The sequence below is a fragment of the Ursus maritimus genome, unplaced genomic scaffold, assembly GCF_017311325.1.
Source record: "Ursus maritimus isolate PB19 unplaced genomic scaffold, ASM1731132v1 scaffold_21, whole genome shotgun sequence".
NCBI classification, from domain to species: Eukaryota; Metazoa; Chordata; class Mammalia; order Carnivora; family Ursidae; genus Ursus; species Ursus maritimus.
In genome coordinates, this window is record NW_024424564.1 from 40,163,437 (window position 1) to 40,187,167 (window position 23,731).

The 23,731-nt window shown below is 35.7% G+C and overlaps 1 protein-coding gene across 3 annotated transcripts in view; it reads left to right on the forward strand.

The window, feature by feature from the left end:
* WASHC4 (WASH complex subunit 4) overlaps positions 1 to 23,731 on the forward strand; it is a 58,074-nt gene that overhangs the window by 13,886 nt on the left and 20,457 nt on the right. For all 3 annotated transcript variants that reach the window (XM_040637410.1, XM_040637411.1, XM_040637412.1), the window contains exons 11-24: positions 1,005 to 1,128; positions 1,236 to 1,363; positions 2,341 to 2,501; positions 7,779 to 7,905; positions 12,137 to 12,262; positions 14,058 to 14,165; positions 14,945 to 15,091; positions 15,218 to 15,297; positions 16,713 to 16,818; positions 17,390 to 17,506; positions 19,447 to 19,615; positions 19,890 to 20,044; positions 21,648 to 21,722; positions 22,003 to 22,107. In XM_040637410.1, the coding sequence (XP_040493344.1) occupies positions 1,005 to 1,128; positions 1,236 to 1,363; positions 2,341 to 2,501; positions 7,779 to 7,905; positions 12,137 to 12,262; positions 14,058 to 14,165; positions 14,945 to 15,091; positions 15,218 to 15,297; positions 16,713 to 16,818; positions 17,390 to 17,506; positions 19,447 to 19,615; positions 19,890 to 20,044; positions 21,648 to 21,722; positions 22,003 to 22,107 (1,728 nt within the window). The remainder of the gene's footprint in view (positions 1 to 1,004; positions 1,129 to 1,235; positions 1,364 to 2,340; positions 2,502 to 7,778; positions 7,906 to 12,136; positions 12,263 to 14,057; positions 14,166 to 14,944; positions 15,092 to 15,217; positions 15,298 to 16,712; positions 16,819 to 17,389; positions 17,507 to 19,446; positions 19,616 to 19,889; positions 20,045 to 21,647; positions 21,723 to 22,002; positions 22,108 to 23,731) is intronic.

Genomic DNA, 23,731 nt, shown 5'->3' on the forward strand with positions numbered 1-23,731 from the left:
TTTATTTATTTATTATACTGCGAGAGCACGAGTCAGGAGGGGCAGAGGGAGAGGGACAAGCAGACTCCCCACTGAGTGTGCAGTCTGACATGGGGGCTCTATCCCAGGACCCTGAGATCATGACCTGAGCCCAAGTCAGATGCTTAACTGACTGAGCCACCCAGGTGCCCCTCCAGGAGACATTTCTTTTTTCTTTTTTTTTTTTTTTAAAGATTTTATTTATTTATTTGACAGAGATAGAGACAGCCAGCGAGAGAGGGAACACAAGCAGGGGGAGTGGGAGAGGAAGAAGCAGGCTCATAGCGGAAGAGCCTGATGTGGGGCTCGATCCCATAACGCTGGGATCACGCCCTGAGCCGAAGGCAGACGCTTAACCCACCCAGGCGCCCCAGGAGACATTTCTATACATGCTGTAATAAAGTGCTAGGAAAGTAATTGTAATCAGAAAAAATTTGCCCTTAAAAGTGCAAAGTAAAATAATAAAACATGTTTTCCACTGCTTCATTGGATATGTCTTACATTGTTGAATATCCCTGTCTGTATCTCTTCATGTAGAATTATGGATTTGTGGGGTGCCTGGGTGACTCAGATAGTTAAGCCGCTTGCCTTTGGCTCAGGTCATGGTCTCCGGGTCCTGGGATTGAGTCCCGAGTCGGGCTCTCTGCTCAACAGAGAGTCTGCTTCTCCCTCTCCCCCCACCCCACCCTGCTCATGTGCTCTCTCTCTCTCTCAAATGAATAAATAAATACAATCTTTAAAAAAAAAGAATTATGGATTTGTGGTTCAGTTTTCTTGCACTGACTGGTACTTAAATACGTATGTACATACATATTTTCCATTCAAAAGGATTTAGATATTAGATGACATTAAGGTAAAAACTTGAGCCTCATTGTTAGTAAAATTAAAATGATGAATGTAGAAGTTTATCACACACACTATATTTAAATCTGTTTAATGGTTTATTATTCAGAGTCTAAATTTCTCTTTAAATGTTTCCTGTTTAGGCCTGTATAGAACAGCAGTTTGATTCTCTCAATGGAGGAGTATCTGTGTCAAAAAATAGCACTTTTGCAGAAGAATTTGCACATAGTATTCGCTCAATTTTTGCAAACGTAGAAGCCAAACTTGGTAACGTAAAATGCATTTTTAAATTTTGTTGCTGAAGTTTGCATTTCCTTGAACATAGAACTTAAGTGTATTTGTTCCAATTTTCTCTCATGTTATTGTTTTATAAGGAGAACCTTCTGAAATTGACCAGAGAGACAAGTATGTTGGAATTTGTGGACTTTTTGTACTGCATTTTCAAATTTTTCGAACTATTGATAAAAAGTTTTATAAGTCTTTATTGGACATTTGTAAGAAGGTAAGAACTTGGAACTTTTTATTTTTTTCATTTGAATAGATGAAAAAGATTTTGGATAAAATTGGATATTTAATATTTTGTAGTGATTATAAAAGTAATATCGTAGTATTCATTTTTAAAAACCAAGCATTCAGGGGCGCCTGGGTGGCACAGTCGTTAAGCGTCTGCCTTCGGCTCAGGGCGTGATCCCAGCGTTCTGGGATCAAGCCCCACATCAGGCTCCTCCGCTAGGAGCCTGCTTCTTCCTCTCCCACTCCCCCTGCTTGTGTTCCCTCTCTCGCTGGCTGTCTCTGTCAAATAAATAAATAAAATCTTAAAAAAATTAAATTAAAAAAAATAAAAACAAAAATTAAAAACCAGGCATTCCAGAAATAAGTGATATAGGAAATGGAAGTACTGCATAATTCCATATCATATAAATACCTGTTTGTGGAGGTTTTTCCAGATTTTTTCCTGTAAATTAACTTCCTCTTATTGTTACTACTTTTTTCTGTTCTTTTTCTTCTGTTCTCCTCTTCTTGCCATTCCTTCTCATTATTGAAGTAGAAAAAAATTGAAATTGATTTTACATCTTTGCTATTTCCGTGATGTGACCTCTGATTTCAAAATTGAAAGTTTAGTTTGTGTGTAGAAGCAAGTGATACGTGACTGTGAGTACCCAGCTCTCTTGGGTCTTTTATTTTTTCACTAATGTAGAATAAAAGTAAAAGTCCTGAAGATTCAAGTTTCTGCTTGCTTTTTGCATATTTTTATCTGAAAATCTGTAAGAGTGTGTGTGTGTATTTAATATTTAGGCAGAATAAAATTATTCTCATGCTTCACATCGGATATTGGAATGCCTTCATTGTGCCACAGTAATATAATTTGTTTCATAATCTGATTATAAGTTGTCTTCCATTGCATATTGTAGAACTATTAAATAGCTTATTGTTTAGGTTGCGTTTATTAATTTCCCTTCCTTACGTTTACTATTTCAGGTACCAGCCATCACTCTAACTGCTAATATTATTTGGTTTCCTGATAATTTTTTGATCCAGAAAATACCAGCAGCTGCCAAACTTCTAGACAAAAAAAGTCTTCAAGCCATTAAAATACACAGAGATACTTTCCTACAGCAGAAAGCTCAATCACTTACCAAGTAGGTTTTATAAGTACTCATAATGAAAATACTTAATTTATATTCTTGGATCTTATATTGACTCCAAATATGTGGAGGACATTTGATTATAAGAACAAACATATTTATTACCAGAAAAAAAGTTGGACAGTCTCTAGGAGACTTATTTTTTAGGAGTTGTTTTGTTTTGTTTTACATGATTTAGGTTTAAAATCTGTTAAAGATGTAGGAAAATTATACTTTATGGATATGTATGTGTGTGTACATATGTACCCGTATATACATGTATTTGCACACATATGTGCATACACACATAACTTTTTATTAGATACATTAAATATTTTTTGTGTAAAGTGAAGTTCCTGCAGTAGATGTCATTTGATGACATTAAAAATATTGTGTGTCCAAGATTCAGTGATGGTTTTTAGAGGAGTTGATTTTAATTTGATGCACTCCTTTTTTTTAAATTTTTATTTTTATAAAAATAATATATGTACATATTTAAAAAGTACTAAAGTTTAAAGGGAAAAATAATTGTCCCCAGCCCGCTTTCCCCCTGTACCTGAGTCCTGTTCCCTAAAAGAACACTTTTAACTTTAGTTTCTTCTGATATTTACATCCTTATATTTTAAGTCTTACTATGCAAACTTTCAAATATACACAAAATAGAGAAAATAGTATAATGGCCCCCCATGTTCTCATCACCTAGATTCAACATTTAAATTTACTGCACATTCTTGAGTATACCACCAAAATCACATGTTGAGCTGGATGAAGATTTTAGGTGAAGTGACACAGGACTGTGCCACTGGCCCTGTGCCGGACACAGTTTTTATCTGTGATGTGGTTAAAAGATAATAGGGGAATTTATCCACTTCCTTTTGATCTTGACCATCAAGGGGAAATTGGGCCACTACTGCAGAGTAGGGGAAGAAGGAGTATGTCTGGAATAGAGGAGGTCCCCTGAAACATCTTTTAGTACTCCCAAGTCCTGTGATTAAATCAGTGAAAGATGACAGTTACGCAGTTCAGGCAGGATTAGTCACAGCAGAGATTTCAGAGCTCTCTCATACATTTAAAAACAGAACTGAGAAGGGAAAAAGACATAGTTTGGATTTAAGGAAATTCAATAAGGTGGAGAGACAGGGATCAGGTTTAGTACCAGTAATTAAAAGATGGATATTTTGATGATCAGAAGCTTAATATTCTTTAACAGCGTGATGTAGTTGCTAAAAATGCCAATACAGACTTGGATTACATTAATAACTATACCTGGGTTATGGAAATTGGTAGTTATAGTATCTACACCATGTGAGTTGGTGGTTTTGTTGAATTTTTATTGGTCAGATCATAGTCGGTATTTGGTGGTGTCACATTTTAAGAGGGACACAAAGTGCAGCAGCTGATCAGGATATGTCAGAAGACCTGACAACCATGCCCTTTGAAGAATCTCTGTATAGTTTGGCCTTTAAAAGAGAAATCTGAGGAATGATATGGTGAGCTCCTTAAATATTTGAGGGGCATTCAGGTAGGAGAGGGAACAGATTTGATCTCTTGGCTCCAGAAGATTGATCTAGAACCAAAAGATGAAAATAAGAGATAATAATAATCACCAACATTACTGAGCTCTTTGTAGCAGGCATTATGCTAAAGGCTTTAAACACTTTATCATACACAAAGCCTGTAACAGTCTTCTCATGTGGAAAATAATAAAGGTCACAACTAATATTAACCTGGTCCTTTCTGTAAGCCAATAACTAAACTATTCCGGAAACTTCACATGTATCATCTCTATTAATCATCAGAGAATCCTATGAGGTAGATGCTGTTGTTATGGCCATTTTATAGGTGAGAAAAGTGAAGTAGATTAAACTTGCCCAAATTTAAGCAACTAGTAGGTGGCAGAGCTGGATGGTCCTAACTCTAGAGCATGAGCTGTTAACCGCTACTCTGTAGTACTATTTTTATCCCATTTTTAGATAAGGAAAGTGAGGCTTAGAGAAATGTACTTTGCCAGGTCACACAGTTAAGCCTGTGTCAGAGAAGACATGCAGACCTGTCCCCGTCCTACTGTGGAGCACCTGCAGCAGGGGCCTGTAGGCTGCTCTGAGAGCTAATGTGCTCTTTCCCCAGAGCTGTGTAGGTAGACTGCAGATGACTAGTAGTCCAGGATGCTGTAGGAAGGGAGGCTTATCAGGTGGAAGACTGAATAAGTCGACTTTCAATTCCTCCCCCCCACGATAACATTTTATGTTCCTAAATTATTTGATTGCAGAGATACATAGTCACCATAGAGCCCCAAGGTGCTGAAAGTGTCCTTTTCATTCTCCTTGCAGTTCTCCCAAAGAAACCTAAAATTCACTCTACTGAAATGAAACCCAGAAGAGGGGAAACAGTGTGATCAGCATGAGTTTTGTCTAATTATTTTAGGAAAAGTTGAGGAAGTTACTAATAGCTGTCCTAGTCAGGTTCCAGAGTTCATTATATAAGTAAGAAGGAAGCACTGGGGGACAGTTTCTCTGCCCCCACACTAGGCACTAGACTCTAGCTGGCCAAGTGCCCCAGCTGTGTTCTTGACTGGGGTCCAAGGTTTGTAGGTTGCTTCATTTTGCTTTTCATTCACAACCTTTTCAACACTGGGAATACTGACTTTAGAGGATAGAGGTATGAACCTTCATTTCAAACCTCTGTTGTCATACAAGTTTTGACCCTGTTTCGTGTTTTATGTTGGGACAGGATATTTTTTCTCATTAGTGTTTTTCCTGTTTGTACTTTGAAATAAATCTGACCATATGACAGATCTTTGGCTATTTTGGACTCCCTTTGTCAATTAACTTGCTTTTTAAGGCTTGAAGCAGTTTCATTTTTACATACTTGCAAGACATGAAGATCATCTGGTGTCTGGATGTAGGAGTGATGGGTGGAGTAACAGGCAAGCCTCTGGCATAGTCTGATCTAAAACTGAGTGACTGCCTTTGACTGTGTTATTAGCCTTCTTCATAATGTTATTGATTACTGTCACGGAGCACTCCATAATCTAGGCCTCTTCCTTCTGTCCTTGCTTATGACTTTTCTCTTCCCTCCTGTATATTTTATCCCTGCTGAATACTGATCACAGCCTTCTCAAAAGTGAAGGCATTGCCCTCTGACCTTACTCTTTATCTGTGTTCCACACTTTTAAGTTGAATAATCCACAAGTCAAATAATGTTAGCACCATTCGAGGCAACACCAAAAAGTACAACTGTTGGTGTTATTTGTTGAATGGAATTCTGGCTCAGCAGAAATTTTTCTGAGATTTGATGCTAGGGTTTCACTTCTTTATAACACAGTCATTAAAAATTTTGGTGTAATCCCTCTTCAGGCTGAGTTCTTGAGATTGTCAGACTGCTTGGCAGTAAGTCTGGCAGTACCTCAGTGTGGGATTCTGATCTCAATCAAATGAGTCTCTTCAGTCCCTTGCCCTGAGAGCTATTCTCTGGCTCATTCTGACTGGCAATAATGGGATGTTTCTCTGACTGAAGGAGGTTTTTTGTTTGTTTGTTTAAGATTTATTTAGAGAGAGAGAGTGAGCTTGAGGGGTGGGTAGGGGCAGGGGGAGCGGGAGAGAGAATCCTTAAGACTCCCCACTGAGTATGGAGCCCGATGCAGGGCTCCATCCCAGGACTCTGAGATCATGACCTGAGCTGAAATCGAGAGTCGGTGACTTAGCCAGCTAAGCCACCCAGGCGCCCCTAAAGTAGGTTTTTAGAAAGAGCTGGTAATGTCAGATCCCACGAAGGGGAATTGTTCCATTTTTTTCACACTAAATCTTTAAAATAAAAAAGTATATATTGAACAGCTTCTGGGCTAAAAGTTACCATCTTGAGCAATTTCAGATGCATTGGTAGAGTGATTCAGTGTTTGTAATTGGCCTGCATAGGAAAATTATGTTACCGATTTAGCCTTTCCTGGATGGGAAAGCTTTCTAGGTTTGGGCTTATATCTTGGCTCAGCTGTGTACTAGTTGTATGATCGTGGGCATGTTGTTTAACTTCTCTGTGTATCAGTTTCCTCTTCTGTAAAATGGAGATCATAATACCTACCTCATAAGGTTAATATAAGGATTGAATGAGTTACTTTGTGTAAAGTTCTTAGAACAGTGGCTGGCATATAGTAAGCTTTCAGTAAATGCAGCTTTTATATCCAGATTCTGACCACTTCCAGTCTCCCATTCTGGTTCAAGTTTTTTTGTTTTTTTTTTAAAGATTTTATTTTATTTATTTGACAGAGACAGCCAGCGAGAGAGGGAACACAAGCAGGGGGAGTGGGAGAGGAAAAAGCAGGCTCCTAGCGGAGGAGCCTGATGTGGGGCTCGATCCCAGAACGCCGGGATCACGCCCTGAGCCGAAGGCAGACGCTTAACGACTGCGCCACCCAGGCGCCCCCTGGTTCAAGTTTTTATCCCCTTTCTTCTGCATTATCACAGTAGCTCCCTAAGTGGTTTTCCTGCTATTACCTTGTCCCCTTCATAGTTTATTTTCAACATATCCGCCAAGATGATATTGATCCTCTTCAAGTTAGATCAAGTCACTCTGCTCAAATCCTTTGGTGGCTTTCCATTGAAATCCTCCTATAAGGTCTTACACAAATCCTGTTCTACTCCCCACGTTTCCCACACTGCACCCCCCCCAACCCCTTTACTTCTCTGATTTCCTTTTGTTTTCTCATCCCTGCTCTCTGACCTCCAGCCGAACTGACTTCTTTATTACTTGAACATGCCAGACATGCTTTCTGTTTTAGAGCGTTTGCATTTGTTATTTACTTTCCTAGAATTCTCTTCTCCCATATTTACATGGATTACTCATTCATCTTCAGATCTTGGCTCAAAGTCATCTTTTTCAATGAGCCTGCTTTGATCACTGTATTTAAAATCTTATCTGCCACTCAAGTCCCTGGCTCTTTTCCCTGCTGCATTTTTTCCATAGCACATATCATCTAACATCTTACAGATTTTAATTACTGATTTCTTTATTATGCACCTCTCCTTTGTAGAATGTAAGCTTCATTGTGGCAGGGATTTTTATCCATTTTGTTTACTGCTAATTTTTGTTTTTAGTACTGAGAGACAGTGCCTAGCCTGTATGGGCATTCTGTGAACATTTGTTGAATGAGTAAATTATATATGTATGTAGGATGTCTACAGTTTGAAAACCAGAAAGGTTGCTGCTGCAGGGAAATATTTTATCCCAACCAGTTCAAAGAAATGGAAGTAAATTTTCTTTCCTGTGCTGAGTAACTGCAATATTTTCCTTTGTTAGAGATGTACAGTCTTACTACGTCTTTGTGAGCTCATGGATGATGAAAATGGAATCTATTTTATCTAAAGAGCAGAGAATGGATAAATTTGCTGAAGACCTCACCAATAGATGTAATGTTTTTATACAGGTAGTTGCATCTTCTTACTTAGAATATTTTGGGGGTCATTTCTTTGTTAATCCAATGTATAGAAGTTACACTTTGAAAAAACTGGAAAGGATAGGATATGTTTTTGTTTTTAAAAACTGAAATTGATTTGATTGTTTGGATCTGTGTGATTTATTAATTTAGATATTCTAATATATGAAATTATATTCCCTTCAAGGCATGACTTTTTTTGTTGTATCCATAAGTTTTGACATGTTGCATTTCCATTATCCTTTAGTTCAAATTATTTAAGAAATTTTATTGTGATTTCTTTTTCAGTCTGTGGGTTATTTTGAAAGATTTTTTTAATTTCTAAAGATATGAGGATTTACTAGTTATTTTTTTTATTATTGCTATCTAGAAATACTAAGATAATTTTGGTATTTTGAAATTTGTTGAGATTGGCATTATGGCCCAGCCTACGGTCAACTTTGGTAAACATTTTATGTACACTTGAAAAGAATATGTAATTTGCATTTGTTGGTTGTAGTGTTCTGTATATGTCAAGTAGGTCATGTTTGTTAATGATTTTCTCTGCATGTTGTATCAGTCACTGAGGGAATTGGGTTAGAATCCACTGGCATTGTGGATTTGTATGTCAGTTGGGTTTTTTTTTTTTTTTTAATATATTTTGAGACCAAATGAGTGCATAACATTCAGAATTGTTGTATCTTCCTGGTGAATTGAACCTTTTATCATTATGAAATGTCCCTCTTATCTCTAGTAATGCTCTTTGTCATAGGTCTTGTGTGTGTGATAGTAACATAACTATATATCAGTTTTCTTTTAGTTAAGGTCTGCATGGTATGTCTTTTTTGATCCTTTTACTTGCAGCCTGTTTGGCTCCTTATATTTAATGTCTGTCTCCTGAAGCAGCATAAATTTTTTCTCCAGTCTGACAATCTTTGTTTTTTTCATTACTTCTTAAGATTTTATGTATTTATTTAGAAATAGCGTGCATGAGTAGGGGGAGGAGCAGAGGGAGAGGAACAAGCAGGCTGTGCTGACTGCGGAGCCCAGTGTGGGGCTCAGCCTCATAACCCTGAGATCATGACCTGAGCTGAAGCCGAGGGAGTTGGAACTTTAACCAACAGAGTCACCCAGGCACCCCTTTTCATTATTTTTTCTATCATTGCTGATGTATTTGGATTTAAAGTAGCACCTGACTAATTGCTTTCTGTTTGTCTCACTTTTTCTATGTCCCTTTTCTTTTCCTTTCTTCCTCTCTTTTGAGTTAGTTTCATTTTATTTCTGTCACTCTTAGATTTTTAATTCTATATTCTTTCATTTTTTTAATAGTTACTTTAGAGATTTTAAGATGCATCATTTAACCTTCAACTCCAGAATAAATGAGTAGTTTTATCTCTTTCTAGACAGTGTAAGGATCTTAAGCCACTTAATTCTATTTATCCCCTTCTTAGCTCTGCTGCTATTGTTTATTTTTATTCTATAAAATGTCACAAGGTGGTATTACTGCTGTTGTTTTAATAGTCAGTGTCCCTTTAGATTTACCCACATTTTATCTGTTCTGTCCTTCCTGCATCTCTCCATCCTTCTATTTGTGGAATACCTGTTAGTATTCCATTTAAAATGTCTTTCTGATGAATTATCACCATTTTATTTGTCTGAATATGTCTTATTTCAACTTCATTTTTGAAGGCAGTTTTGCTACATGTAGAATTCTGGGTTGGCAGGATCCCTTACCTTCCTCCCCCCTTTATTGTCCTCTGGCTTCTTTTATTTTTGTTGCGAAGTCAGCTGTCAGTTTTGTTGCTTTCTCAATGTGAGTCTTTCTCTAATTGCTTGTAAGATTTACTTTTTGGTTTTTAGCAATATCACTTTGAGGGGTGTAGGTGTAGTTTTCTTTGTGTCAGTGCTGCTTGGGATTTGTAGAGCTTCTGGAATTCGTGGAAAATTCTCAGCCATTAACTCTGCAAGTGCTGTTTGTTTTATTATCTCTGTCTCTAATTTTCTTTTTAGCTATGTCTAATCTGTTAAACGTATCTACTGAATTCTTAATTTTTCTTTTTAGCTTTTTTTAAAAATAGTTTCCAGTTCTTCTTCTGAATAAATCTGTTTCATTTCCTTCAACATATTCAGCATCATTATTTTGAAACCCTTGTCTAATAATTTCATTATCTGGATATTTCTGTTATCGTTTTTCTGGTTTTTGGGTATGTCTTATTGCTTTGTATGCCTGGTCATTTTTTATAATGTATGGCAGATTGTATATGAAAAACTGTGGATATAATGGAAAGATATGGATATTGTTTTTTTCCTCCAGAGAGGATTTAATAATCTTTGTTTCTGATGTACAGCTAGTCTAGGACAACTAGCAACCTAGATCACCTCAACTCAGTCATGGATGGAGATAATTTGAAGTGGGACCTAATCCTATGATGGCTGTTTTTTTGAGTTCACCGTTACTTTTTAGGTAGTTTTTCAGGATCCCAATCCAGAGCCTACGTTTACAGGACCTCCATCCCTCTTTGATGGGCCATGAATTCCTATTTTTATCCCCCTTTCCTTTCTGTGAGATGTTGAAAGATAATGTTTGGCTTCTGTCTTTATTTGCTTTTAGAATGGGCAGTTGCCTCTTAAGGGAAAGCAGCCACATATGCCAGGCTCACTTCTCTGGGTTTCCGTCTTCTAGATTTTGGTCTTATGTTTCCTTACATTTGTGGTAGTTCTTTGATGCCTTCTAAGAGATTTTAAAAAATGTTTTGCCCAGATTTGCTAGTGGTTTTTGTAGGAAGACTGGTCCAAATTATTTATTCTGCCATTAACAGAAACAGACCCTAGACTTCTCCCCTCGCCATTTAGGTTTTTAAAAGACATCCTTCATATATATCTTTCACAAATTAATGACCATCTGGGAATGGTGTGGTATCAACCCATGAGTTCTTTCTCCTCTATTACCTCTCCAAAAAGAATCTCCCTTTTTCTCCCTGCCTTAGAGTTACACTTTTGCTGTTCCTTGTTTCTGCTTTTTAACTTTTTGAAGTGCTGTGCTAGGGCAGAGTCTGGTGTAATAGTCCTGTAGCTGACAAGGTAAGACTTGGGGCTCTTTGCTGTGTGTATGCCCCAAGCTTTAGTCTTATTGTCTGTCACCTTTCTTAGGATGCTACCTTCTCTCTCATTTCTTATTCTTTAATTTAGCACATCTGTTTATCCCAGAGCTATAATGTTGGTTCAGAGAAACTCCTCCTTCCCACCCACATTGACTGTCATTCCTTTACTGAATTACTGTTACACTAATGGGAGAGTACTTTGTCTCTCACATATGGTAGAGGAAAAGAAAGAAAGTTGAGAATCACTGCCTTACGGTTTCTGCCCAGCTCCTCGGATATAGCCACAAGAGTGTAGTTCAGGTTCATCTCTAAGCTATACGTGTATCTTTTTTTGGTCCTTTATAAACTCAAGGAATCTTTATTATTATGTGTCTGTGTGGTTTTTTAGATCTAAATGAGAATATATCTGAGAGATAAGATCCTTTTTCCTGTTTTCTTATTCCATCCCATTTTCCTGGGTTTGCTAGCGCTCAAAATATTTTTTAAACCTCACAAGACCTGTGTTCCTCCTTTGCTAATAGAAGGGTAGAGAAATCTATTCTTATTGGGCCAGAAGGAGAAAAAGTCTGATTAGCATCAACATAGGCAGGGGACATGGTAGCAGATGGGTAGTGGTGATTGGCCTTGGTGAAAAGGAAAGGGGGTATTGGCTTGGAAGTAAGAAATACCTTTCGATATGTGTATTTGCCAGAGAGTAGCTTTCCTTCTCCTTCTCATTTTTCAATTCCTAGTTCCTTGGAGTCCTTAGCTTTTGTCTGCAACAGATAGGAGTCTTTATACTCTTGTCTGGCAGGTAAGATAGGATGAATAGATATCTTCCTGACATTCAGATCATTTCTCTGAAGGGTTTGATTTTTTAATGGGAAGATTCTTTAACTGTGATTATATACCATAGTTTCAACAGTACTAAACTTATGGTATGTAATAGGTTAAATACACTTTTAAGGTTTGCTTTGAAACTTCACCATCATGTGTATATTGTATGAGGAAAAGTATTTAAAAATCTCAAGAGCTGACTGTAAAATGAAGTTTACAAACAATAGTTATTGGGAAGTTGAGTAATAATTGTTACATAGAGAATGAAATGTTGAAGAAATGAAACTTTTTCTTGTGATTATAATCAGTGTTTTATTTTTTTATAGGGCTTCTTATATGCATACAGTATTAGTACCATTATAAAAACCACAATGAATCTCTACATGTCGATGCAAAAGCCAATGACCAAAACCTCAGTTAAGGCATTATGCAGGCTTGTTGAACTTCTCAAGGTAGGTTTAAAATTATTTTACTTGCCATTATAATTGAGAATCGACCTGTGCTTAAATTAAGGTGGTCTTGTAATATTTGACTTCTTGATTATGAGAATAAAAAATTGTGGGGAAGTGTACTTGTTTCTCTTTTGGCCAAAGAAACTAGCCATTGAAAGAAATTTCTGAGTAACTTTATGAATGGCCCATATATTTAAACTTTATTAATAATTAGCATGTAGTGAGAGAGAGAATAAGGAAAATGAAAAGGTTAGCTTAAGTATTAGTAAAGTTTTACTCGTGGAAGTTTTAAGCATGTTGTCTGAATTATAAAAGAGTATGACCTGGCACAAAAATTGACACATAGATCAGTGGAACCAAATGGGGACTCCAGAAATAAACCCCCAATTATATGGTCAGTTATGATGAAAGAGGCAAGAATATACAGTGGGGAAACAGTCTCTTTAATAAATGGTGCTGGGAAAACTGGACAGCTACATGTAAAGAATGAAACTGGACCACTTTCTGATGCCATACACAAAAATAAAGTCAAACTGGATTAAAGACCTAAATATGAGACCTGAAACCATAAAAATCCTAGAAGAGAGCACAGACAGTAATTTCTCTGACATTAGCCATAACATTTTTCTAGATATGTCTCCCATATTTATGAATTATAAATACAGAAATGTGTATATATATGTATTTATGCATATATATTTAATACACATAATTTTAAAAAATCATAGACACTTAAAAACACACCATCCCGTTTAAGAGATATCAGTATTTTCTCAAACCCCCTGTGCTATCCCATTCTGATTACATTTCATCCCTCTCCCTTAGAGGAAACCATTGTCTTGAATTTTATTCTTACCATTTCCTCGTTTTCTTTTTAGTTTACCAGATATGGATGAATCTATAAACCATTCATTGTTTAGTTATATATGTTCTTGAAGTTTACATTAATGAAGTAATACTTCATATATTTTGACTTGCTTTTTTTTTAAACTCAGAATTTTGTATTTGAACATGTTGGGATGAGTAGCTGTCCTTCATTCATTTTCATTGCTGTGTAGCTTTCCTGTGTAGTTTTCCTTAGACCTTTGGGTGGTTTTCCAGTTGTTGCTATTATAAATAAAGTTGCCGTTCTTGCATATGTTTCTTGGTGTAGTTGCGCAAGAGTTTTTCTGAGACATGACGTGTCTACTGGTGGATTGCTGGGTTGTGTGTTGTGTACGTGTTCAGCTTTTCAAGAGGATGCCAGATTATTTCCTATAGTTGTTCTGTCAGTCAGTTTACATACCTCCCCGATGGACTAGACTTCCCGTGGTTCCCTAACTGGCCAACATTGATATTATCTGGCTTTTTTTCTTTTGGTGGGAGGCAAATTTTTGGTAGGAGGTGAATGATTTTATTCGTAGTGTTTATTTCCCTGATTATTGACGATGGGGTCTTTTTCAAGTGTTTTAACTGTTTTCTTTTGTGAAAAATCAGTTCTTTTGTTCAGTTTTCTATTAAATTATTTGCCATTAAAAATATTCCATTCAGTCATTTATTCTGAGGACTAAACCCTTGTGTGTGGCAAGTATTTTCTCATACTTTGGCTTGCCTTTTTATTTTTTTAATAGTGGCTTTCGATGAACAGAAATTCTTAAATTTTAATGTAGTTGAATTTGCCAATCTTACTCTATATCACAGTGCTTTTGGATCTCATTTACAAATTCCTTACCTAACCCAAGGTCTTCAAGATATTCTATAATTTGCCTAAAAGTTTTAAGTTGATTTTCACAACATTACTTGTGGTTCTTTTTAGGCAATAGAGCATATGTTCTACAGAAGAAGCATGGTTGTGGCTGATTCGGTCTCACATATAACACAGCACCTTCAACATCAGGCTCTTAATTCTATTTCTGTGGCCAAGGTATGAAGTTTATTATGTATTCAGAATCATTTTTATCTTTTTAGTTTGCTCTTCTGTTGTTTTATATGTGTTTTTTTTGTTTAGTCTGTTTACTCCATACCTTCAAACATAATAATTCTTGGCCCTTTTTCTCCATGGTATTTTATGATTGTTACTTAAAGCGATCAGGGTTGTCTTAACTCTGAACTTGCAGCATGGACTACATTAACAGTCCTCTATTAAAAAATGAGATTGTGGGGGCACCTGGGTGGCTCAGTCTGTTAAGTGTCTGCCTTTGGCTCAGTCATGATCCTAGGGTCCTGGGACTGAGCCCTGCATCAGGCTTCAGTGGGGAGTCTGCTTCTCCCTCTCCCTCTGCTACTCACCCTGTTTGTGTTCTCTTATTCTCTCTCTCAAACAAATAAATAAAATCTTTTTTAAAAAATGACAGTGTGTGTAGTTTTAAAATACGCCTCTTCTTTAAAGAAATAATTTCCTTATTAAATTAATATAGAAATTTTAGAATGTGTGCTCCGCTGTTATCTTGAACTGCCTCTCAAAAAGCCTAATATGGAAATTTAAGAAGATGCTTAAAACGTTTGCTGTCCCTGACAACATTAAATGGTAATGTTCTAGAAGTAAAGCACATAACATCAGAAAAAGCTGAACAGGGAAAGCATTTGTCTAAGCTCTCTTCAACTGAATCACGGCAAAGATTACCCTGAAGTTTTTCTTCTGGTCTTTTGTTATTGATTCAAAAATAAAGCTGTTATTTCTTGTTCTCTCCTTTTATCTTTTAGAAAAGAGTAATTTCTGACAAAAAATACAGCGAACAGCGTCTTGATGTGCTCTCTGCCTTAGTTTTGGCTGAAAACACTCTAAATGGACCAAGCACAAGGCAACGACGACTTATTGTTTCTTTGGCGCTAAGTGTCGGCACACAAATGGTAAGTGTATTGCTATTAAGTACGGAGGGAAAATGAGATCAGAAATTTCACAGTTCCCTTGTGATTGACCTAAGAAATCTGTCCTTATTTTGCAACTTCTCTGTCATTCTTTCCCCTTTCTGAAAGAAAACATTTAAAGATGAAGAACTCTTTCCACTGCAAGTAGTCATGAAAAAGCTGGATCTTATCAGTGAGCTTAGAGAAAGGTAAGTAGGGATATGTAATGCTACTCAAAAGATAAGGCTAATAGAAACATTGGTTTTTTATTTAGCATAGCAAGGGAAGAAATATAACCTAGATAGACCATTAGTTCCTCCTTGTCACTCCTTTAGCCTGACCAAAATGAGACTGTGACTAGGGATCGTATTTCTTTAGTTTTGCAGTAAGGAAGTGGCTTCTGGAAGAACGCCCATGAGAACATGTCCTGCTACCCCTAGAGCATCTGCTAGACCCTGATACATATTGTGATTTCTGTGATTGTCCACTAGCCTAGTGGACTTTTAAAATTGCTGCTTTATAACAAGGTTTCATCTGTTTGTGAGAGACTTAGAGATTCATGTCACGTGTCACATTCTGTAATTTTATTTTGATACGTGAGTTGGAATTCACTCAAATGAATTAGTTTTTGGAAGCCCCTCATGACTTTATTATTTTCTTTTTATTGAGGAAGCAATACGTTTTTTGAAGGGAAAATGGGTCTTCTGAATTTTGATTCCCAGGTGAATTAAGGTTACAGCACAGTTTTTGTTTAATGCGTAATGTTTGAAACTTAATGTTTTATTTTTTTTTTTTAAGATTTTATTTATTTATTTGACAGAGAGAGAGACAGCCAGCGAGAGAGGGAACACAAGCAGGGGGAGTGGGAGAGGAAGAAGCAGGCTCATAGCGGAGGAGCCTGATGTGGGGCTCGATCCCAGAACGCCGGGATCACGCCCTGAGCCGAAGGCAGACACTTAACCGCTGTGCCACCCAGGCGCCCCTGAAACTTAATGTTTTAACTCATTTAAAACTTATTGTTTTTGTTCTGAGAAGCTGAGACTTTTGTAGTTCGTAGCATTTAGCTTTCTATCTTTGGAAGAAATAGCCTTCTTCACTATAAGATAATCATTTTATTGCTACAGAATGGTGTGAAATAGTCACTTGGCCGAGATTATAGACAGGTTAAGTGTAACTGGGTTTTTGGTTTTGTTTTGGGGTTTTGTGTGTGTGTGTGTGTGTTGTTTGTTTTTTTTTTTTGGTCACAATTTTTAAAAAGGTTCTGCTTTTCAACTTTGAGTCCGGTAAAATGGTGCATATGGTACAAATACTGTAAGTTCACTCATACCAAATAATATTGAAAATTGTAACTATTTAAAAGTTATATATATCGTTTTTCAAGTATGTTTTAGAACTAAAGCATATAATTCTGACATAATTGGAGTGTTTTGTTATCCTTGTTCAATCTGAAAAATATTTATTTTGTGGCTTTTCTGTACTAATTTTGGGTGATGTGATATAGGGAATAAAAAATGGGTAAGACTGAACTCTTACCATTATGGTATAGAATGTTGTTCTTTTCGTTATTTTTGGGGTGGGGGGGTACTTCAGTTTTGCTACCACTAACTACTACTTTACATTGTAGAGTCCAAACACAATGTGACTGTTGTTTTTTATACTGGCATCGAGCTGTCTTCCCAATTTATTTAGATGATGTATATGAAAATGCCGTTGATGCAGCCAGATTACATGTAAGTGAAGAATAATGTAAAAAATAATCCATCATTTTTAGTTGCCATACAAACCATTCTAATTAGTTTTATATACATTCATTTGACTTAATAAATCATTTAAAAATTGCTAATGTTTTTACAATGCTGTGCATATTTAATAAGCATTTAGTCTAGTTAAATTTGATATTAATGTTAATGAATTAACTTTTTTACTCATACTCCTGATCATTCTCATTTCACTTGCTTTTAGTTTATGTCACAATAGTCTGACATTTACTCTTCAGCAAGGTATATGTTATTCAGATCTGTTTCCCTATGGAAATAAGTATTTGAATGCTCAAGACAAGAAAGCATAAGTGAATGTGAATTTTTTTTTGATTTAAAGTATTTGCTTTAGAGAATAAAATCTGGCTCTTATTTAGGAAAGTAAGACAGACGTGTAAAAAAACCCTTCAGATTGAGATTTTGTCTTTAAAGATAGATAATTAACCTTTGTGATACTCCTTTTTTTTTTTTTTTCCCTTTGTGATATTTCTTAATTATAACTCTGGTTTTTCTAAATTCATGAACATTCTAATTTTCTTCTTAGTACATGTTCAGTGCTTTACGGGACTGTGTACCTGCCATGATGCATGCAAGGCATTTAGAGTCTTATGAGATACTTCTGGATTGCTATGACAAAGAAGTTATGGAAATTTTGAATGAGGTAACATCATATTCGAGATTGCATTCCAAATACATGTTTTAAGTTTTTCAATGTTTGGAAAAACTTTATGGATTGAAGCAGGCTTTCATTTATATTATATATTCATTTTATATATAAGTCATGACATAAATTATTATTTATGGATCACTGTCTAGAACAAAGGATTTCTTTTTAGTTATAGTATCACTATTTTGCTAAATTGGCCTTTTAATTCCTAATTTTTAAAAAAGGATTTTTTATGTATTTATTTGAGAGAGAGAGCACAAGCAGGGGGATGGAGAGGGACAAGCAGACTCTGCGCTGAGTGCAGAGCCCAAGGCGGGGTTCAATCTCAAGACCCTGAGATCGCCACCAGAGCCAAAATCAAGAGTCGATACTCACCTGACCGAGCCACCTAGGCACCCCTAATTCCCAATTTTTATGTAGAAATTCAGACTAGAAATTTGGAAAATTTTTTCACTTTAGTAAACAGATTCGAATTTAAAGTTCTGTTTATTAGAAGAATGCAAATGCAAAATTGGTTTGAAAATTGAGTGCTGCTAATGCAGTTATTGCAACTTAACTACTTATATTTTACTGAATTATTTGGAGCATCACTGACTAAAATTTTGTTTATTTAAATTTTCTAAATTTAAAAAATTTGTGTAACAAGTAATTCAAATGCAGTGTAGTATATACCTTCTGTTTTAATGGAATGCATATTATAAACAGTGATATCTTTAAATTTTCATGTTATATGGAGGGAGAGATTACAAATGATAAGCTTCACAATATAAATGATATTCAGGTTTGATAAAATTGTGAAAAATTTTATATAATTTCTTTTATTAACTATTTTTACTTAAAAATAACGTACGTGTCTGACCAGTATTTAGAACTTTATGGTAGACCAGAAAAAATGATAAATTTCATTAGCTTTAGTGCTGTGAATTTTGTGATTTTTTAAAAAAATGGTTATTGTAATAAGGAGGCTTTTTTTTTTTTAAAGATTTTATTTATTTATTAGAGAATGAGGCGGGAGGGGCAGATGGAAAGTGAGAGAAAGGATCCCAGGCAGACTCCCTGCTGAGCATGGAGCCCAACATGGCACTTGATCCCACAACCCCAAGATCACGACCCAAGCCAAAATCAAGAGTCAGATGCCCAACTGACTGAGTCACTCAGGCACCCCTATAAGGAGGCCTTTAAAAAATTTCTTCTCTTTCTAATTCTCAGGACCTTTCCTTCTTAGTTACTGGTCTCCATAAATGTTATACTTTATATTATATATTCATGTTCCTTATAAGGAAGTGATCAGACATTAGCTTTTGAAGTTCTTTTCAAGGGTTTTAAGTATTAATGAAAATAAAAACTTAGAATTTATCTAACTGCTCCCTGGTCAAAAAATCATCTTGTTTTTTTTTAATTTATTTTTTTAAAAGATTTTTTTTCATTTGTCAGAGAGAGAGAGCACAAGCAGGGGGAGCTGTAGGCGGATAGAGAAGCAGACTCCCCACTGAGCAAGGAACCTGATGTAGGACTTCATCCCAGGACCCAGGGATCATGACAGCCAAAAGCAGACGCTTTCGACTAAGCCATCCAGGAGTCCTAAAAAAATCATTGGTTTAAAATGGGGAGCAGGAGTGCCTGCCTGGCTCAGTCCGTGGAGTGTGTGAAGCTTGATCTCGGGGTTGTGGGTTCAAGCCCCACATTTGGAGTAGAGATTACTTAAAAATAAAAATCTTAAGAAAAAATAAAACGGAAAACAAAGTAATTTTCACTTTGCCAGTAAAAATAATATTTTACCATAGCTTATTTAGACTTTTAAACCAGTTTGACAAATTTCTTCATCATTGCACTGATTATAAAACTCTTAATGGTCAGAACATAGGCGCCTTAGAGGAACAATGCAATTGGAATATCATTTTGAAAAATTAAGATATCAATTATTTTGTGAATAGCATTTACTGGACAAATTATGCAAGGAAATAGAGAAGGATCTGCGACTTTCTGTGCACACTCATTTAAAGCTGGATGACCGAAACCCTTTCAAAGTTGGCATGAAAGACCTGGCCCTTTTTTTCTCTTTGAATCCAATTCGATTTTTCAATCGTTTCATTGACATTCGAGGTGAGTGTTTTGCTTTCCTTCTTAAAGTCATATTTATATCTGTTGGCCCTTAACTATTAAAGAATAACAAAAACAATACTTTGAGGGTATTTTTGTGTTATCCATTTATTCTTATTCTTTAATTCCTTTTTGTCTCTTCATTTTGATTTTCCTAGTTACTTTATTTTAAAGGAAGGGATTTAATGTTCAAAGACAAGTTTCCCAAAGTTTCATTTCTCTTTTCTACTTTTCATGAATCAAAAAGTTTTTTATTTGTTTTTTGTTTTTTTGGCAGCTTATGTAACTCACTACCTAGACAAGACCTTCTACAATCTAACAACAGTAGCTCTTCATGACTGGGCCACTTACAGCGAAATGAGAAATTTAGCTACCCAGCGTTATGGATTGGTTATGACAGAGGCTCATCTTCCTAGTCAGACTTTGGAACAGGTATAGTGTTAAGTGTTTTTAGCATAGTGTGTTTGTAGCATGACAGTTAGTGTTTCTCTAAGCAGTCTTTTTTTTTTCTTTTTACTTTATTTAGCATGTGTTGTTTTTTTTTTTTATTTTTTACTATGTTATGTTAGACACCATACAGTACATCCTTAGTTTTTGATGTGTTCCATGTTAGCATGTGTTTATATCTCAAGAAAATATTTGCTATAAAAACTATACTTGACAAGAATAAAAAATTAGATGGTGCTAATTTGCTTTATGAATAATTTACGACAGGCTTCCTGTTTACACTCTGCCTTTTGTTGAACATCTGAAATCTGAATAGATTTAGATACAGTGTTTCAGAAACATTGGGATTGTGAGGTGACTTGTGCAGAATTGTAAAAAGTTTAGTCAAGATCATAGCTAAGGATTTTAAACCTAGATATAACATATAAGCTTTAATGTCTTAGGAAAAAATGGTGAAATGTATGTGATTATAAATATATTCTTAAAATGATGGTGCCTAGAAGCATTTAGCTTTTCTAATTCAGTGAGCTAATTTACAATATGCTATTATCTCATGAGTACGAAAGTTTATTTTTTCTGTTAATTTGCATGTATTTTTTCTAAGAAAAACCAGAAATAATATTTATCCAAAAACATTTATTCAGTTCTAAAATTTGAGGATCATCATTTTTCCTCCATCCTACTGCATTTCCAGAATCAATTTGTATATCCTTTCATTCATTTATACATCTAGTTTTTACTGAAAAGATATTAGGCACTGAACTATGTGTTGGGATATAAAAATAAATAGAAAAAATTTCAGCTCATGTACTTATATCATAGTAGGAGAAAAAGTGAGTAAACAGATTTTTAGGTTGAAATGTGAGAAAAACGATAATAAAAACGTTAATGGGTATTGTGATGGTCCTTTGAGCCCCAGTTAGAAAAACTATGGGACAATTTATATGATACCATTAGGCATTAGAGTAATAACTGAAAAATGAGGGATTCTTCATAGGTAACTTATATGTTAAAGGTGGTCTAGTATAATTAAAAGAAGCATAAGGATTTGGAATTAGATTTTCTAAAAATTCCTGGGGTCTGCCTCTTCCTAGCTGTTTGACCTTGGAGAACTCCTTTAGCTTCATTTTCCTCAGTTGTGAAATTTAGAAGACTAATACCTCATTTTTTTTTTTGAGACTTACATATAAAGAACCTTGCACAGTGCCTGAAAAATATATGTATTTTATATATATCACCACATATCCTGACTACCTTTTAGAATCTGGCCATTAGTTTATTTAGCAAAACATATACAGAAGATCTTTAGGAAGACAAACAGAAATATTCTCAAGAATGGTGGGGAAATGATTGAGTCATGAAATTTTAAACATAACTGTTCTTGTCTTTACGAAAGGGATACGATAACAAACAGCCAGGTTTCCCCAAGGAGATAGTCCTGATTGTAGCAGTTAGAAGGCTCCTTAGCCTTTGGTCATTCCTTTTGTATAGTTGTTTTTTAAAGTAATTTAAAAACTTCGGTAGTAAGTCACTATATTGATACAATTCTGTTTTCAATAATAATAGAACTGTGTGGATTGTTTTGTAGGGCTTGGATGTTTTGGAAATTATGAGAAATATTCATATATTTGTGTCTCGATACCTCTATAATCTCAACAATCAGGTGAGTAGGTTTTAGAATTCTTTTTAAATGTGGGTGGATGTATAGTAGGAGGGCTGAGGGGCAAAGAATTGATTCTCATTTGTGAAAACTAGTGAAGTAAAGCAGAAGATAGTTGTTTAGAGATCATCTTTTCATTCCTTTGATTTGATTATATTATCTCTTGAATGACTTTCCAATTAAATTATCTCTAATGAAATAGATTGTAAAATTTTCTTTGTATAACTGACCAGTGTTTGCTATGGATTGTGTTGTTACTTAGCATAAGTTTGTTTCTTTGCAGATTTTTATTGAACGAACAAGCAATAACAAACATTTGAACACTATTAACATTCGACATATTGCTAATTCGATTAGAACACATGGCACGGGAATCATGAATACAACAGTAAGAACCTTTTTTGGGGTTTGGGTCGATAATAGACTCCTGTTTAATTTGGTAGTTTGGCAGATAGTTTTCTCATAGAATATTCTGGTAAACATACACTACTGCTTGTTTGTATTATACCTGAATTTCCATTCTTCTGGTTGCTGTAATTAAAATGTCTGGGGGGCACCTGGCTGGATTAGTTGGTGGAGCATGCGACTCTTGATCTTGGGCTTGTGAGTTTGAGCCCCATGTTGGCTAGAGATTACTTAAAAATAACTTAAAAAAAAATGGCACTAAAACTGTGTTGGATGTGATGGAAGCCCTGTGATACAAAAAGGCATTTTTGAATATCTTACCATCTCAGGATCATCGTTATAAACAGCATTGGAGATTTGAGCACATTGGTATAAATATATGTATCTGTGTGGATTGTCTGATATTCTTTGAAAGTTGCTTTTGCAAGCAAATCATCGATAGCATTGTATTTAACATCAGTCGTGCTCTTTTTTGGGGGGGACCTAGTAATTATTTGATATCCATAAAAGAAATTTACCAAAAATATTTTGAATCTTAGAAGTGGGCATTCCATCACTTGACGGAATCACTTGAATTTGTATGCTATTTTTTCTTCTGTGGACAAGAGCAGTCTTTGAATTTACATGGTTTTCAGGGTACACTTAATTTCTCCTTAATGAAGAATATGAATGCTTAAATAGTAAAATATTATTAAGCATGTTTGAAAGTGAGGGAATAGGGAGGAGTTATGTAATTGGAAATCAAATAGGGATCATTTTACTATTTGGTGAAGGAGCCACTAAAGTATTTGACCTGATGGGAGATGTGATTGGAGTTCTGTTTTAGTGGTACCAATGTAGAAATGAGACAGAGTGTATAATTTAAAATGAGTCATCCAGGTAGAGGTCATGTCTGAACTTTTCAGGATAAATAAACTCTTCTTTGACCTCATCTGTCAGATACTCATTCATGTAGTAGATAAAATTATGTGTGTATTTTACCTGTCTGATGCACTGTGCTGGGCACTATGGTGAGAAAAACAGTTCCTGCTCTCGATTAGACTCTAGCACGGAATATAGTCATTAATCAGTTGATCACACTAGTGAATGTACATTCTTGATGTCTGGTGATGACTGAGTGAATATAGAAGAGACAAGATCAGAGGCTGGCAGTTACCGGTTATTAAGAGTGGGAGGGATATAAGTCAAGCAGAGAAAGACAACTATCATATGATTTCTCTCATCTATGGAACATAAGAACTAGGATGATCAGTAGGGGAAGAAAGGGATAAAGAAAGGGGGGGTAATCAGAAGGGGGAATGAAACATGAGAGACTATGGACTATGAGAAACAAACTGAGGACTTCAGAGGGGAGGGGGGCGGGGGAATGGGATAGACCGGTGATGGGTAGTAAAGAGGGCACGTATTGCATGGTGCACTGGGTGTTATACAGAACTAATGAATCATTGAGCCTTACATCGGAAACCGGGGATGTACTGTACTGTGACTAACATAATATAATAAAAAATCATTAAAAAAAAAAAAAAAGAGTGGGAGGGATAAAGAAGAGACTGTTTCTACTGACACGACTACTAGTACGGAGATCAAGAAAAAGCAGTGTTTGAGGA